Source organism: Hyperolius riggenbachi, chromosome 11 (assembly GCF_040937935.1).
Source record: "Hyperolius riggenbachi isolate aHypRig1 chromosome 11, aHypRig1.pri, whole genome shotgun sequence".
In the NCBI taxonomy this organism is placed as follows: domain Eukaryota; kingdom Metazoa; phylum Chordata; class Amphibia; order Anura; family Hyperoliidae; genus Hyperolius; species Hyperolius riggenbachi.
The window spans coordinates 229,177,312-229,194,592 of record NC_090656.1 but is presented as its reverse complement, the minus strand read 5'-3'; the positions used below and the strand labels follow the sequence as shown (position 1 = coordinate 229,194,592).

The 17,281-nt window shown below is 46.8% G+C and overlaps 1 protein-coding gene across 1 annotated transcript in view; it reads left to right on the top strand.

Annotated features, from left to right (window-relative positions):
- The window catches only part of LOC137537964 (receptor-type tyrosine-protein phosphatase beta-like), a 421,053-nt gene that overhangs the window by 389,950 nt on the left and 13,822 nt on the right, over window positions 1–17,281 (top strand). The window contains exon 42 of the mRNA XM_068259888.1: window positions 3,358–3,477. Coding sequence (XP_068115989.1) covers window positions 3,358–3,477 — 120 coding nt within the window. The remainder of the gene's footprint in view (window positions 1–3,357; window positions 3,478–17,281) is intronic.

Here is a 17,281-nt window from a genome sequence, read left to right as displayed (position 1 = left end):
ACTGTAAAAGTTAAAATCTATAATGTTGTCATGGTGACATGTTAGAGCCAGTTTATAAAGGTGGCAGAATGAACAATGCTTTTCAGGAGATCAGCTGATTGCCCTGTGTATATAGGTGGTGATCAGCTTATATTTTACTCTTAACCACTTCAGCCTTCAGTCGTTTTCACTTTATGCATCCGAGCAATGTTCACCTCCCATTAATTAGCCTATAACTTTATCACTACTTATCACAATGAACTGATCTATATCTTGTTTTTTTCCGCCACCAATTAGGCTTTCTTTGGGGGGTACATTTTGCTAAGAGCCACTTTACTGTAAATGCATTTTAACAGGAAGAATAAGAAAAAAAAAAGGGAAAAAATGCATTATTTCTCAGTTTTCAGCCATTATAGTTTTAAAATAATACATGCCTCCATAATTTAAACTCACGTATTGTATTTGCCCATATTTCCCGGTTATTACACCGTTAAAATTATGTCCCTATAACAATGTATGGCGACAATATTTTATTTGGAAATAAAGGTGCATTTTTTCCGTTTTGCATCTATCACTATTTACAAGTTTAGATAAAAAAAAATATAGAAATATTTCATCTTTACAATGATATTTAAAAAGTTTAGACCCTTAGGTAAATATTTACATGGTTTTTTTTTATTATTTACATGTTTTTTTTTTTATTATTAAACTTTTTATTTGGGTATTTTTTGGGAGGGTGGGATGTAAACAGTACTTTTAGAATGTAAATGTGTGTTGAGTTTAATTTTTTTTACTTTTAGTTGTAGTTTTACTTTTTGGCCACAAGATGGCCATGAGTTTGTTTACATGACATCACTCTAAGCGTAGCATACGCTTAGAGGGACGCACGGGGGACGCAACAGCCAGAAAAAGCGGAGCTTCTGAGAGAAGCTGTCGCTTTTTCTGCGGGGGAGAGGAATCAGTGATCGGGCACCATAGCCCGGTACACTGATTCGTGGGCTAACGATCCGCGGCCGGGAGCACGCATGCACGCGCGCGATCGGCCGCGGGAGCGCGTGGACGCGCACATGGCCTCCTGGGTGTAGCTAGTACGTCCAGGAGGCCAAAGTAGTTAAAGAGAACCCGAGGTGGATCTTTGGGGGGCAGATGGGACAGTGACAGATGCATGTTGTCTGCTTAATAACATGTCTCTGTGTCACCACACCGCCACTCTCTGCTTCCCCCACACCACGCTATAGCCCCCTGAGTTTAGAGACAAGATTTGGCGCTAACTCAGAGGTAAACACAGTGGAGAGGAATTCCCTGTTCAAAATGCCAGACAGGGGCATTCCTGCAGGGTTTCCTGAGCTGCCATTGGATAGACCCCTCCCCCTGGCCGCGCCCCCTGCCGCTTCCCCGCCTCCCTGCACGCTATGAGAGACACACAGTCTCTCAGTGCAGCGCCGTGAACCAGAGGTCACATATCTTCCCCCCCCCCCTTACCTGCAGAGGAAGGAGCTGGTGCAGATGTCCTCTAACAACCCCCCCCCCCCCTTTCCCCAGGAAGCAGAATCACTCACCTCTCACCAGGCTTCCTCTGTCAGCCGCCGCTGCACATTGCTCTCTCCTGCTGGTGATTCCCCTGCATGTGACTCGCCGGTAACATGCCAGCAAGTTACATGTGAGGGAGACGTGAGCAGGAGAAAGTAAAGCACGCCGACGGCTGACAAAGCAGGGACAGAGGACGCGTCGGCGCTGGAAGCCTGGTGAGAGGTGAGTGGTTCTGCTTCCTCTCTCTGGGGAAAGAAGGGGGGGAGGGGGGTCAGATCGGTTGGTGCGGCAGCTGAGCTGATTGATCCAGACGCTACCCACCTCGGGAAGCCGCCTACTACTGCCAGCTGCAGGCTCATTCCAAGTAGTGAAGGGAAGGCTGAGGACTTTGCGGAGCTGGTGACAAGTGTAGTCAATTTATCACCACCCGCCGCCCCTCAGCTGCTGGTGCATTCTGTCACCCTAGGAACAGGCCTTAAGGGCCTTCCCCCAAATCCGGCCCTGGTTTTCCTGTTAGAAGCCCCAATAGCTTGGCCAGTCGGGGCGTACTGCACATGCGCGGCCCACCTGCATGTGTGCACGCCACTGTGTGCTCCTGTGGCCTGAAGTGCCCAGGGGGGGGGGGGCATGCACAGCCGCACTGTGCATGCACCGACTGGCCCCAACTTGCCAAACTTATGGGTCTGATAACGGGAGAAGGAGAAGGTGGAGGAGGACAGCATGGGAGCGATCGGTGCGAAGGGGGCTGGAGGAAGCCCCAGGTATGTATAAATATTTTATTATTACTTCTCTCTAGTACACTTTAAGACCGTGATGTCTGCCAACAGACCCCACCCATTGGGATACAGAATTGTCTGTTGGGTCACTGCTAGGTATCATGGGAAGTGTATACCTGTGGCCAACAAACACATGTGACAGGAGGGAGGGGAGGGCAACATACACCATAGAAGGTACAAATGGCGCCTGGAGGAGCCCTGTTAAAAATGGCTCAGTTTCAGGTGGCGATGTTAACAGCCGTGATTAGAGTCTATAAACAATTTGGGCACCCAGAGGTGCCTAAGGTTGATAGCTGCTATTTGCCGGTTTATCCACTTATAGCCATTGCAGGTAAAACTTCAAAAATCAGAATATTGTATCATAATTAAGTAGTAGAATATTTGTAATTGTACCACTATTCTACTAGTGACTTTTTTTTTACATGTTTACGTACGCCCCTCCCTGAATGTCTGCTAGTGGATAGTGCAGCAGGACTGTCAAAACTATTTTAACTGCTTTCAGACCGGCGCGGTTGAAATCTACGTCCTGCTTGTGGCTGCGCGACTCTGACAGGATGTAGATTTCAACATCGCCACCGCGTGGTCCCGCCACTCCTGCCACTTTATCCCTGCCGCAACTCACTCGCTCTGCCATCAATATGACGGCAGAGCTCTCTGAGCTAGTCAGGAGCCAATTTAATTGTGAGACAATCGCATTGGCTTACATTGAGTGACAGCATCAAGTACAAATGAAAGCAGCTCCTTCCCATAGCACAGAGCTCTGCCGTCATAGCGACGGCAGAGAGAGCGGTCTGCAGGGATGGAGGAGAGGCATGACAGGGTGAGAGCGGCAGGTATGTGCGGCGATTCGTCGGGAGGCGCCGTTTTGCAGTACTAGCAGTCTCTGGTCCTGAAGGGGCCAGAGACTGCTGGAACAGAACCAGGTATCTGTTAGTGTTACTTTTTAAAAGTTTTAAAGTCAATCTTACTAGTGCAGGACCAGGAATAGGGATTTGTGTAGGAGGCCAGGATTTGTAAATATATTTTGTATGAATGTCGATTTGGTTACTGAAGCGGTGATTTTGTCTTCCAGGTGAAGTGTGAGGAATACTGGCCGTCCAGCAGCTCCAAAATGTACGGGAACCTATCTGTGTCAATGACCAGCGAGACTGTCGATCCAGACTGGACAATTAGGGACTTCAAAGTGACCAATGTGAGTGTTTAGGATGGCTCAGTGTAGTCCTAGTCAGAGCAGGATCATCCACCAGGCAACTTAGGCAGGTGCTTATGGCCTAGTGGGCATCAGGGGGCCCACTTTCCCCATTCTTTGACCTCCCTTCAATTCAGCTTACCAAAAGGGGGCCCCAAATCTACTGCCTTATTTAGGGTCCCATTCCACTAGGTGTAAACATTTGGGGCACAGGCCCATAATATCAGCAGTGCTGCCCCATTGGGTTCTTCTATATACACATTTTAACTTCTTCCCGACCGCTCTGCGCCAATTGGGGTGAACGTGGCGGCAGCCCCAGGACTGCTCCACGCCGATTGGGGTGAATGGCTTCCTATGGGTATTGCTCTCCGCTCTGATGACGGAGCTCCACCTTCAGTCTCCCAGCGGCAAAACCGCCGTCTAATAACCCTGTACAGCGCTGCGATCTAAGGCAGATCTGTACAGGGGACAGTCGTGTGACATAGCTGTCCCCTCTGTAGGCAGGAAAGTGATTGGCTGTCATAGGCTGAAGCCTATGACAGCCGATCATGCTGATTGGCTGGTGGGGGAGGGAGGGTGGAATAAAAAAAATAAAATATAGGCACATTTATTAAAAAATAAAAAAAAAATTATATAAAAACAAAACAAACAAAAAAACAGCTGGGGAGTGATCAGACCCCATTAACAGAGAGCTCTGTTGGTGGGGAGAAAAGGAGAGGGGGGGAAATCACTTGTGTGGTGAGCTGTGCGGCCCTGAAGTGAGCCCTTAAAGCGGCAGTGACCTATTTAGTAAAAAATGGCCTGGTCACTAGGAGTGTTTAAAACCGCAGTACTTAAGTGGTTAAATACTACGCTGAATTCTTCAGGAAAAAAATGTATGCTTAGCGTGGGGGATAGTTATTAATAAAACTTAACTTGTTTTAATGCATTTCTAAAATCAGGTGCTGCCTGTACTACCTACTGTATATACTGTAAATTTGACATATGGAGAAATAAGAGGGGGACTGGAGGCATGGGTGTCCGCACATACGGCAAAACCGGGCATCTGCCCGAGCCTGGCCACCCGCTGCCCCCCCCCCTGGCCGCGTGCCCGTGCAGCCTGAAGGAGGGGAGCAGCGCAGAGAAGAGTGAGAGCTATGGGCACAGTGGGGAAGGGCGGACGTCTCCCCCCCCCTTCCCTCACCTTAGGGGGCTCTCTCTCCCTCGCTGTCCCCTCCGGAATGAAGTGTGCAGCGGCTGGGCAGCGGGCGGAACTTACCTCGTCTCACTCCTGCGCCGGAAGTTTTGGTGCCGCACTCTGGTCTGGATCAGACCAGAGTAGCGGCTAATCCATCCGGCGCGTGCGACGAGAGGAGGTAAGTTCCGCCCGCTGCCCAGCCGCTGCACACTTCATTCCGGACTTTGGAGGGGAGAGCGAGAGAGGGAGGGAGAGCCCCCTAAGGTGAGTGCCCATAGCTCTCCCTCTTCTCTGCGCTACTCCCCTCCTGCTGGGGCACACATGGCCACTTTTTCTGGGGACATATACCCCTGCCTACATATACCGGGACATATCCCCCTGGCTACATATACTGGGACATATACCCCTGCCTACATATACTGGGACATATACCCCTGCCTACATATACTGGGACATATCCCCCTGGCTACATATACTGGGACATATACCCCTGCCTACATAAACTGGGACATATACCCCTGCCTACATATACTGGGACATATCCCCCTGGCTACATATACTGGGACATATACCCCCTGCCTACATATACTGGGACATATACCCCTGCCTACATATACTGGGACATATCCCCCTGGCTACATATACTGGGACATATACCCCCTGCCTACATATACTGGGACATATACCCCTGCCTACATATACTGGGACATATCCCCCTGGCTACATATACTGGGACATATACCCCCTGCCTACATATACTGGGACATATACCCCCTGCCTACATATACTGGGACATATCCCCCTGGCTACATATACTGGGACTTATACCCCTGCCTACATATACTGGGACGTATACCCCTGCCTACATATACTGGGACATATCCCCCTGGCTACATATACTGGGATATATCCCCCTGGCTACATATACTGGGACATATCCCCCTGGCTACATATACAGGGACATATACCCCCTGCCTACATATACTGGGACATATACCCCTGCCTACATACACTGGGACATATCCCCCTGGCTACTTTTTCTGGGGACATATACCCCTGCCTACATATACTGGGACATATACCCCCTGCCTACATATACTGGGACATATACCCCCTGCCTACATATACTGGGACATATCCCCCTGGCTACATATACTGGGACATATACCCCTGCCTACATATACTGGGACATATCCCCCTGGCTACATATACTGGGACATATCCCCCTGGTTACATATACTGGGACATATACCCCCTGCCTACATATACTGGGACATATACCCCCTGCCTACATATACTGGGACATATCCCCCTGGCTACATATACTGGGACATATCCCCCTGGCTACATATACTGGGACATACCCCCCTGGCTACATATACTGGGACATATACCCCTGCCTACATATCCTGGGCACATATACCCCTGCCTACATATACTGGGCACATATACCCCTGACTACATATACTGGGCACATATACCCCTGGCTACCTGTTCTGGGGACATCTCTACCCCTGGCTACCTGTTCTGGGGACATCTATACCGCTGGCCACCTATTCTGGGGACACCTATAGACCTGGGGCTACCTGTTTTTGGGGAACCACTGCTGTCAGATTGAGTATTTTGGGGACCTGCTGCCAGGTGAGAGGTGTTTACATATTAAGGGGGCATTCTGCCTATTTATGTGAAAAGCTGTTTATTTATGTGCCTCATGACTGCTGAATTTGTCTTGTTGCGGGCCTCATGGTTACTGACTTTGTCTTGTTGGGCGCCTCAAGATTGCTGAATTTGTCTTGTTGGAGGCCTCATGATTGCTGAATTTGTCTTGTTGGGGGGCCTCATGATTGCTGAGTTGGTCATGTTGGGGGCCTCATGATTGCTGAATTTGTCTTGATGGGGGGGGGGGGGGGGCTCATGATTGCTGAATTTGTCTTGTTGGGGGTCACATGATTGCTAACTGCGAGACTATGGAAAAAGCTGAATCATCATCATATGAGACAATAGCATTAAACCTACTTTTTCCGCTTTTTAAAACAGAAAATGAAAGTGGGAAGTTCTAAAAAAAATGAATAATTTTTTCAGGAGTACGATGGATGAAATTGTTTATCTTCACAGTTTATTTTCAACTTAATTTTCCATAATGTTCATGTATGAGTTAAAACATTTGTATTTAGTTTAAATTGCTGTTGGCACTTTGTGATAGTAAAGTGACTTTGCAGTTTGGACACTCGACCTCCAAAAGGTTCGCCACCACTGTCCTAATCTAATGTCCCACCATTGCTTAGTTCATGTAAACTTGTCTCCACCCACGACCACACCCACATTCTGGTTCATGACCACACCCATTTTTCGGCGCGGCGCGCGTAGCTCCATTTCTTGGCGCGCTACGCGCGCCACACAACACCATCCCAGATTTGCGGCGTGCTACGTGCACCGCCCCGCTTTTTGCTCCCCACTTTTTGCCCCCCCCCCTGGAAAATTTTCTGCGGACGCCCATGACTGGAGGTTAAAGAACGGTTCACCGGAGTACTTGTTCGCGCGCATTTAGTGGTTGGTTGGAGTTCGCGGTGGACCGCGAACGCTTAGTGAGTTTGACTCGCCCCCTATACTACATCATTGGGCTAAACTTTGACCCTCTACATCACAGTCAGCAGACGCATGGCAGCCAATCAGGCAGCACTCCCTCCTTATAATAGGCAGCAGCATCGGCAATGTTCTCACTCTGTGTGCTGCTGTATTAGTGAGAGAAGGGAGAGACATTGGAGAGATAGGGAAAGCGATAGTTAGGAGGTCTGTTAGCTTGCTCCTTGCTGATATTTGTTGATGAAAAGCACCTCAAAACTGCTCTTTTGAGAGCTAATGTTCTTCTGATGTGTTTTTTTGTGTGTGTGCCACTGACACTGCATATACAGCCCTGTCTGTCGCAGCAGGCCCTTGCTAATCGCTGTACTGTGCCAGGCCCAGCACATTCAGTGCATACCTTTCACTGCCTCTGTGTGACTGCACTTTGTATTATACCAGCAGCAGTCAGGTCAAAAAAAAGTGTTCAGTACCTCACCTTTATCAAAATTAATGAGGCATGGATCCTGGAGGGCTACTGCCTGCCGAAGACTAAGTCAGTCCCCACACATAGCATCTCTTCCTGAAGGCCACTTGACTGCCTTCTCCGCTGCCACCAACAGGGTCCAGGACTCCAGGTGGATGCCTGAATTTTTAAGCAGCAATTTTTTGCTAGCAGCGGCCGCTAACAAAAACATAGTTTTTCTGGTGCGCGTACATGCCTGCCTAATTTTTCTGGCTGCACTGCGGCTGCAACAACAAAACAAAAGGCATGTACATGTGTCAATTCTCCTTCGTGATCGTTACCTTGCTGTGGTGAAGGGGCTTGTATATCCCAATAAACCAATGACCGCCGGCTATATGAGTGTGTTGGGGGGCACACCTGACCCAAGATAATAAGGTTGTTGCTTCATTGTGGACAGTTGTTCTGTCATTGAGCTACCTCAACCTGACCATATAGGCTTGAAAACCACCATCGCCTGCACTCTCGCCATCGTGCGCACCAGTCCAGCACGGCCATCACTATACAAACAGCTGTTTGCGGTGCGTTACACAGTGAGTTTGGTCTGTCAGTGTGAAGCAGTACACTACTTACACTACCTGATCCATGTCTACACACACAAGATGTTTTCAAGCACTTTAGACCTCCAATTTAGCAATGCAATGTGATTTCTGCCTTTTAGGGATTATAACCCTGCTGTGCAGCAAATCCGTAATTTTCCCTGGTACTTGGCGTGTATCCCACTCCGCCATGCCCCCCTCCAGGTGTTAGACCCCTTGAAACATCTTTTCCGTCACCTTTTTGTGGCCAGAAACAGTGTTTGTAGTTTTTCAAGTTCGCCTGCCCATTGAAGTCTATTGTGGTTCGAAAAGTTCGCAGGTTCGCAAACTTTTTCATAAGTTCGAGTTCGAGGTTTGCAAACCGAAAATCGGAGGTTCAAGCCATCTCTACTGGAGGTCTGAGACACCCTTTACTAGCTGATAAAGCCACAAAACCGTCCAAGTGTTTTTTCCCTTTAAAGCCTCCTATCCAGAATATATATTTACAAGACAACACCACCCTCCACCTAGCTCAACATGTTTCACCCCCATAATCTTACTGGGCTCTGTCAGAGGACAGATACAAAGTGCGGTTGTTGCATAAAGTGTTGTAAACAGGTAAAAAAAAACATTCATATCATTAGAAAATAAAGTAGCATAGCCTCGCTGCTATGAGTACTGGGTTGTACTTATAGCCATGAAGCAGCTACGTTACTTTAGCCTATATAATAAAACCCTACCTGTCCCTGCATCATTCTCCTGTCCCTGTGTCCCTTGTGTTTTTGGCTACTGCGCATGTGTAGCTGTTGGGACAGGAGGAGGACGAGGCCAGGGGGGAGAGGGGGTATGCGTGTGGAGGGTGCGCGCACGGACATGCGGTGACGGCGGTGAGATAGACCTAGAGCCCATTTTTAAATGAGCTTAGGTTTACTAGTTTGATAATGATATGAGAATGTCTCTCTTAAATTTTATATAGTAAATAGGGTGAAAACTGTTTCCAAGCATTTTTTATCTTTACTGCCTCTGACTGAAGCCAATCTTCATGTCATTTCCGCCCTTACTTTTTTTTTCTCCTAGAAACTGCACCATCATATCTAGCTTGATTTATAAACATGTAAGTACAGCATAGATCATTTTTAGATGAAAAACCTTTGTACTGTGCGCTCACTATCTCGATTATACTTTAAATCTAAACAGACATATAGACATAGTCCATAACCAGAGTCCAAACGGGTTACTTATGTGTCCATGGATCGCTGCATCAATCACCAAAAGCATATGATGTAACCGGATTCCTTTTTCAAAAATGCTGCGCTCCCATGTATCCCAGATTTTCTTGTGATGAATTGCTCAAAAGAAATAGAGAACAAAACAAAACATAGTGTGATACTGCTTCAAACAATTTCCTTTTCACACCACCCAGTGTTGTGACCAATATCCCATACACGTACACCACGGCTCATAGGGTTATACAGGTCCTCACCATGTGTAATGACTGTCAAATCACAGACAGCAAACCAGCACCATATATAATCTCCCAGGGCATGCAGATATCCACCGAGTCATGTGTGGCCTCTCACCTCACTCTCAGCTGTCCAGATTATAAGACAGCAACAGCGCTCAGTGTCTCAACCGGAATATTCCAAGCAGCTCCCCCAAACGATACCACTCCTCTATAGCAGATTCCTCATATCAGCCTAATAACTGAAGGACTTGACATAGCGTAAAACCATTAACATTTATTAAGAAGATAAAAGTAGTGCACTCACATGTAGCCAATAAAATCAAGCATGTATCAAACAGAGCTCTTTCTCGCCAGCCTCGTACGCCTGTAGCTCCGCCCTACGCGTTTCGTGCATGCGCACTCATCAGGGGCTAGTGGCGTCTAGTTGGCTGGCGCATTTATCCAAACTGGACCGCCGATTCTACGTATCAGCAACACTTCCCACACCCAAAATGGCCGCTAGGTCACTTCCGCCCTCATCTGCCGCTATATCCCCCTATCGTGAACGGCCATGTCAGAGGGGACGGTGCCCCGGAGGACACCCATCATTTATCACCCTAGTGACTGTAACCAGCCACCCACGGGTTTCCGAGCCTCCTGCACCGCCCATCCACATCATCTCATGGGCTTTTCTTATGCGTTTGGACGTCAGTCAGCTGGCTCTATGACTGATCGCCATAGCGGTTGTACGCATCGCTATAACTGCCCCATCCCGTTAACATACCACTCAGCGCATAAAACTAGCTCCCCATCTTAATACAGATAGGTCACTGTTAATACAATAGTAAATACATAATACATCTAAAACTTATAATCAGTCAGGCATAGCAAACATTAGTTCTTAGCCCTGGCATTATTAAACGACTAAAATAGCAGGAAATTGGCAATAAGACTAAAATGCAAACCACATACTCACAGATTTAATACTCTCATAGGTATCCATCCCCCCCACCAATGACACCATTACAGGCTAGGGTTCCGGGCATAGACGCCTCCCCCACATACATGGCAGGAAGCGCACACATCCAGAATCCACTTAAGGATCCAAACCCAAAAACATCCTCCACCGCCCCCCCCCCCCCCCCCCCGGGTCCCGGCCATGTTTCTCGGCAAAGTGCTTAGACATATTGTGCCCAACATTCCCTTTCTTGATATTCCTGACGTGTTCACCTATCCGTTCTTTTAACTTCCTAGTTGTTCTCCCAATGTACTGCTGCCCACACGGACACCAGCACATGTAAACAACATGAGCAGTATTACACGTGATACAGTCTTTGATGGCATACTGCTTGTTGCTTACTTTCCCCACAAATCTATCCCCCCTCTGTGCCCGTGCCTCTCTGCATCCCACACAATCCCGACAGGGGTAAAACCCCTTATTCCCCACTAGGTCTCCTCTGGTCTTTACAGGTCCATCAATAAAGCTTGGGACAAGAATCTGCTGTAAATTCTTGGCCCTCTTGTATATAAATTGAGGTCGCATCGGTATGATCTGTCCCAGAACATTATCTGCCCTCAAAACATTCCAGTGTCTTTTGAATACCCTCTCCACTTCATTAAACCTAGTGTTATAATCGAGTACCACTGCATATTCATACCCGTTATTCTTACTTCTCCCACCCTGATATCCCATCAACTGTGCCCTATCCATTTTACCAGTAGCATCCCGTATCTGTGTAACTGCTTGTCTCCCATATCCCTTTTCCACAAATCTTTCTATCAACATATCAGTCTGTTCCAGAAAGTCTGCAGTCTCTGTACAATTACGTCTTATCCTATACATCTGGCCTTTGGGTATATTGGTTAGCCATTTTTTATGATGGCAACTTGAATATGGAATGGGGTTGAAAGCGGTCGAGAGGGCCCTGGAGGGGGAGGGAACATTGAAGAGAAGGCAGATTCTGTTCATTTTGCGACTACTTGATTTTGTTTTACGACACAATTATTTTTGGTATGCAGGGGAATTCTACCTGCAGGTTACCGGCTGTGCGATGGGGGCGAAATTTGCCCCCAGTTTGGCAAATATTTTTATGGATGAGTGGGAAAGGGAGGTATTAGAAGATGGATTAAGTGCACCAATCAGGCACTGGTTTCGTTATATTGACGATCTGTGCATGATATGGAGAGGGGAGGCCTCTGAACTAGAGGGGTATATACAATGGCTTAACGCCAACGAGAGGGGCATTAGGCTCACAGCGGAATTCGATATGGACAGAATCAGCTTTCTGGATTTGGATCTATATAGGAAAGGGGAGCGACTACAGATGAGGACCTATTTCAAGAAGACTGATAGGAATGGACACATTCCATATTCAAGTTGCCATCATAAAAAATGGCTAACCAATATACCCAAAGGCCAGATGTATAGGATAAGACGTAATTGTACAGAGACTGCAGACTTTCTGGAACAGACTGATATGTTGATAGAAAGATTTGTGGAAAAGGGATATGGGAGACAAGCAGTTACACAGATACGGGATGCTACTGGTAAAATGGATAGGGCACAGTTGATGGGATATCAGGGTGGGAGAAGTAAGAATAACGGGTATGAATATGCAGTGGTACTCGATTATAACACTAGGTTTAATGAAGTGGAGAGGGTATTCAAAAGACACTGGAATGTTTTGAGGGCAGATAATGTTCTGGGACAGATCATACCGATGCGACCTCAATTTATATACAAGAGGGCCAAGAATTTACAGCAGATTCTTGTCCCACGCTTTATTGATGGACCTGTAAAGACCAGAGGAGACCTAGTGGGGAATAAGGGGTTTTACCCCTGTCGGGATTGTGTGGGATGCAGAGAGGCACGGGCACAGAGGGGGGATAGATTTGTGGGGAAAGTAAGCAACAAGCAGTATGCCATCAAAGACTGTATTACGTGTAATACTGCTCATGTTGTTTACATGTGCTGGTGTCCGTGTGGGCAGCAGTACATTGGGAGAACAACTAGGAAGTTAAAAGAACGGATAGGTGAACACGTCAGGAATATCAAGAAAGGGAATGTTGGGCACAATATGTCTAAGCACTTTGCCGAGAAACATGGCCGGGACCCGATGGGAATGAAATTTTGTGGGATTGATAAATTAAGGGGTAGCTGGAGGGGTGTAATAAGATAAGGGAACTGTCAAGAATGGAGTCACGATGGATATACGAGATGAAAACGATGCACCCTAGGGGGCTCAATGTTGAGTTCGACCTTAATTGTTTTATATCCAATGATTGATATAGCCCTGGTTGGGGGAGTAATGTGGGTATTTGTTTTCTCATAGCATACCTAGATTGGGGAATCCCTGTTTTTCTCTTGGCTGTTCTATTAAGGGGGGGGAGGGGGGGGGGAGTGAGGGGTATGTAGGAATGGAGAGGTAGGGGGGGGGGGCGGTGGAGGATGTTTTTGGGTTTGGATCCTTAAGTGGATTCTGGATGTGTGCGCTTCCTGCCATGTATGTGGGGGAGGCGTCTATGCCCGGAACCCTAGCCTGTAATGGTGTCATTGGTGGGGGGGATGGATACCTATGAGAGTATTAAATCTGTGAGTATGTGGTTTGCATTTTAGTCTTATTGCCAATTTCCTGCTATTTTAGTCGTTTAATAATGCCAGGGCTAAGAACTAATGTTTGCTATGCCTGACTGATTATAAGTTTTAGATGTATTATGTATTTACTATTGTATTAACAGTGACCTATCTGTATTAAGATGGGGAGCTAGTTTTATGCGCTGAGTGGTATGTTAACGGGATGGGGCAGTTATAGCGATGCGTACAACCGCTATGGCGATCAGTCATAGAGCCAGCTGACTGACGTCCAAACGCATAAGAAAAGCCCATGAGATGATGTGGATGGGCGGTGCAGGAGGCTCGGAAACCCGTGGGTGGCTGGTTACAGTCACTAGGGTGATAAATGATGGGTGTCCTCCGGGGCACCGTCCCCTCTGACATGGCCGTTCACAATAGGGGGATATAGCGGCAGATGAGGGCGGAAGTGACCTAGCGGCCATCTTGGGTGTGGGAAGTGTTGCTGATAGGTAGAATCGGCGGTCCAGTTTGGATAAATGCGCCAGCCAACTAGACGCCACTAGCCCCTGATGAGTGCGCATTCACGAAACGCGTAGGGCGGAGCTACAGGCGTACGAGGCTGGCGAGAAAGAGCTCTGTTTGATACATGCTTGATTTTATTGGCTACATGTGAGTGCACTACTTTTATCTTCTTAATAAATGTTAATGGTTTTACGCTATGTCAAGTCCTTCAGTTATTAGGCTGATATGAGGAATCTGCTATAGAGGAGTGGTATCGTTTGGGGGAGCTGCTTGGAATATTCCGGTTGAGACACTGAGCGCTGTTGCTGTCTTATAATCTGGACAGCTGAGAGTGAGGTAAGAGGCCACACATGACTCGGTGGATATCTGCATGCCCTGGGAGATTATATATGGTGCTGGTTTGCTGTCTGTGATTTGACAGTCATTACACATGGTGAGGACCTGTATAACCCTATGAGCCGTGGTGTACGTGTATGGGATATTGGTCACAACACTGGGTGGTGTGAAAAGGAAATTGTTTGAAGCAGTATCACACTATGTTTTGTTTTGTTCTCTATTTCTTTTGAGCAATTCATCACAAGAAAATCTGGGATACATGGGAGCGCAGCATTTTTGAAATAGATCATTTTTAGCAGCTTCTGCACAGGGGTGAGGTGTATATCCAGGGGCGTAACAAGGCCCCACCGGGCCTCCCTGCATAAATACTAAGCGGGCCTCCCCCCCCTCGGGGCCCACTTAGGGCCGTTTTGGGGGGCTGGAGGGAGTTTATACAGGAAGTTGTGTCAGACACTAGAGGGAGAAACATCCACGCTGGAATGCACGGAAGGTATGTACCTGCCGCTGCCCGCCGCCTGCATACACAGAGCCCGAGGTGAAGGAGGGGGAGGGACCGGGGGAGGGACCGCCCTCCCTCCCCGCCGAAGTGCAGCATGGCTTTCCCCTCATGCTGCGTCCCCTCCAGCCCCCCAAAACGGCCCCAAGCGGCAGGGGCTGCAGGCCCTATTGTTACGCCAGTGTGTATATACATTCTTAGCCTTCTGCCACAATGAACTGCCCTAAGCCAATCAGTGAGGAGCAAGAATGTGGGAGGGGAGATAAAAGCTTTCTTCTCCCTGGCAATGTACCAGCATAGATCCGGGTTGGCTGAGATAATATTCATCACAGCAGAAACATTTATTTTTATATTGGAATGCTTGAAATGCAGAGTCAGGAGGTAGACTGCATAATAAACACTGAGCAGTAGGTAAATCGAATTTGATTTTTTGCCTGACAATCCCGCTTTAACCACTTAAGGACTGCAGTCATAAACCCCCTTAAGTATCAAAGCCTTTTTTCCATTCAGACCACTGCAGATTTAACGGTTTATTGCTCGGTCATACAACCTACCACCTAAATGAATTTTACCTCCTTTTCTTGTCACTAATACAGCTTTCTTTTGGTGCTATTTGATTGCTGCTGCGATTTTTAGTTTTCATTATATTCATCAAAAAAGACATGAATTTTGTAAAAAAAACGATTTTTTTTTACTTTCTGTGATAAAATTTGTTAAATAAAGTAAAATTTCTGTATACATTTTTGTCCAAATTTATTGTGCCACATGTCTTTGATAAAAAAAAAAAACCAAAAACATTCAGTGTTTATTTATTGGTTTGGGTAAAAGTTATAGCGTTTACAAACTATGGTGCAAAAAATGAATTTTCCCATTTTGAAGCATCTCTGACTTTTCTGACCACCTGTCAGGTTTCCTGAGGTGCTAAAATTCCAGGATAGTATAAATACCCCCCAAATGACCCCATTTTGGAAAGAAGACATCCCAAAGTATTCACTGAGAGGCATGGTGAGTTCATAGAAGATTTTATTTTTTGTTACAAGTTAGCGGAAAATGACACTTTGAGCCAAAAAAAAAAGTTTCCATTTCTGCTTACTTACATAGTTACATAGTTATTTTGGTTGAAAAAAGACATACGTCCATCGAGTTCAACCAGTATAGTTGTGACAAAAAAAAATGAAATCTGCCACGGACTCGCCATGCCCCTCTTTGAATACCTTAAAGTGTCTACTTTCCAAAATGGAGTCAATTGTGGGGTGTGTTTACTGTCTTGGAATTTTGGGGGGGTGCTAAATTGTAAGCACCCCTGTAAAGCCTAAAGGTGCTCATTGGACTTTGGGCCCCTTAGCGCAGTTAGGCTGCAAAAAAAGTGCCACACGTGGTATTGCCGTACTCAGGAGAAGTAGTACAATGTGTTTTGGGGTGTATTTTTACACATACCCATGCTGGGTGGGAGAAATATATCTGTAAGGATTTCACAGGTCGTTTTGAGACATTTGGTTTCAAGACTACGCCTCACGGTTTAGAGCCCCTAAAATGCCTGGGCAGTATAGGAACCCCACAAGTGACCCAATTTTAGAAAGACAACACCACAAGGTATTCTTTTAGGAGTATGGTGAGTTCATAGAAGATTTTTTTTTTTTGTCACAAGTTAGCGGAAATTGACACTTTGTGGAAAAAAAAACAATAAAAATCAATTGCCGCTAACTTGTGACAAAAAAATAAAATCTTCTATGAACTCACCATACCCCTAACGGAATACCTTTGGGTGTCTTCTTTCTAAAATGGGGTCAATTGTGGGGTCCCTATACTGCCCTAGCATTTTAGGGGCCCTAAACCGTGAGTAGTAGTCTTGAAACCAAATTTCTCAAAATGACCTGTGAAATCCTAAGGCTGATTTCACAGAGGGACGTTAAAGTCCCACGTTACAGCAGCGAGTAACGCAGCCTAACTCACAGCACTGTAAAATCAATGTGCTTGTTCACAGTGCACACGTTGCCTTACATTGTAACGCAGCACGTTTAAACAAAGTGCTGCATGCTGTACATTATACTGGGGTAAGCCACGTTAGACTGTTTGCACATGCTCAGTAATGTTGGAGGAGGAGGTCTCCCCTCCTCCTCAGCGGCCAGCCACATGGCTAATTAATATTCACTGCACTGCAGAGACTCGTGGTGGGACTGTAGTGTTGTCCGGATCATGAATGAATCGTTCATTTCATCCGGATCTTTTTTGTGAGTCGAATCATCCGGATTATCACAATGAAAGATTCGGTTCACAGTGGATGTCTGTCTGCAAGAAACAGGAACATACAGAATGTACAGTGCAGGGAAAGTCCTGTCCTGCTAGTCATTTCACCCCCAGTCTTCTTCCCTAGTAAAATGAATCAAATGATCCGAATCCTCAAAAAGATCCAGACTTCCTATCACTAACCTGGAGCGGCTGCTTTGAGAGCTGCATAACGCAGCTCAATCTGACGTCCAACTTCAACACCACCATGCGTTGCGTTAGGGGCACGTTATGCGACCATAACGTTCCCTAAAACGCAACGTCTTAGTGTGTAAGTAGCCTAAAGGTACTCGTTGGACTTTGGGCCTTTAGTGCAGTTAAGGTGCAAAAATGTGCCACACATGTGGTATCGCCGTACTCAGGAGAAGTAGT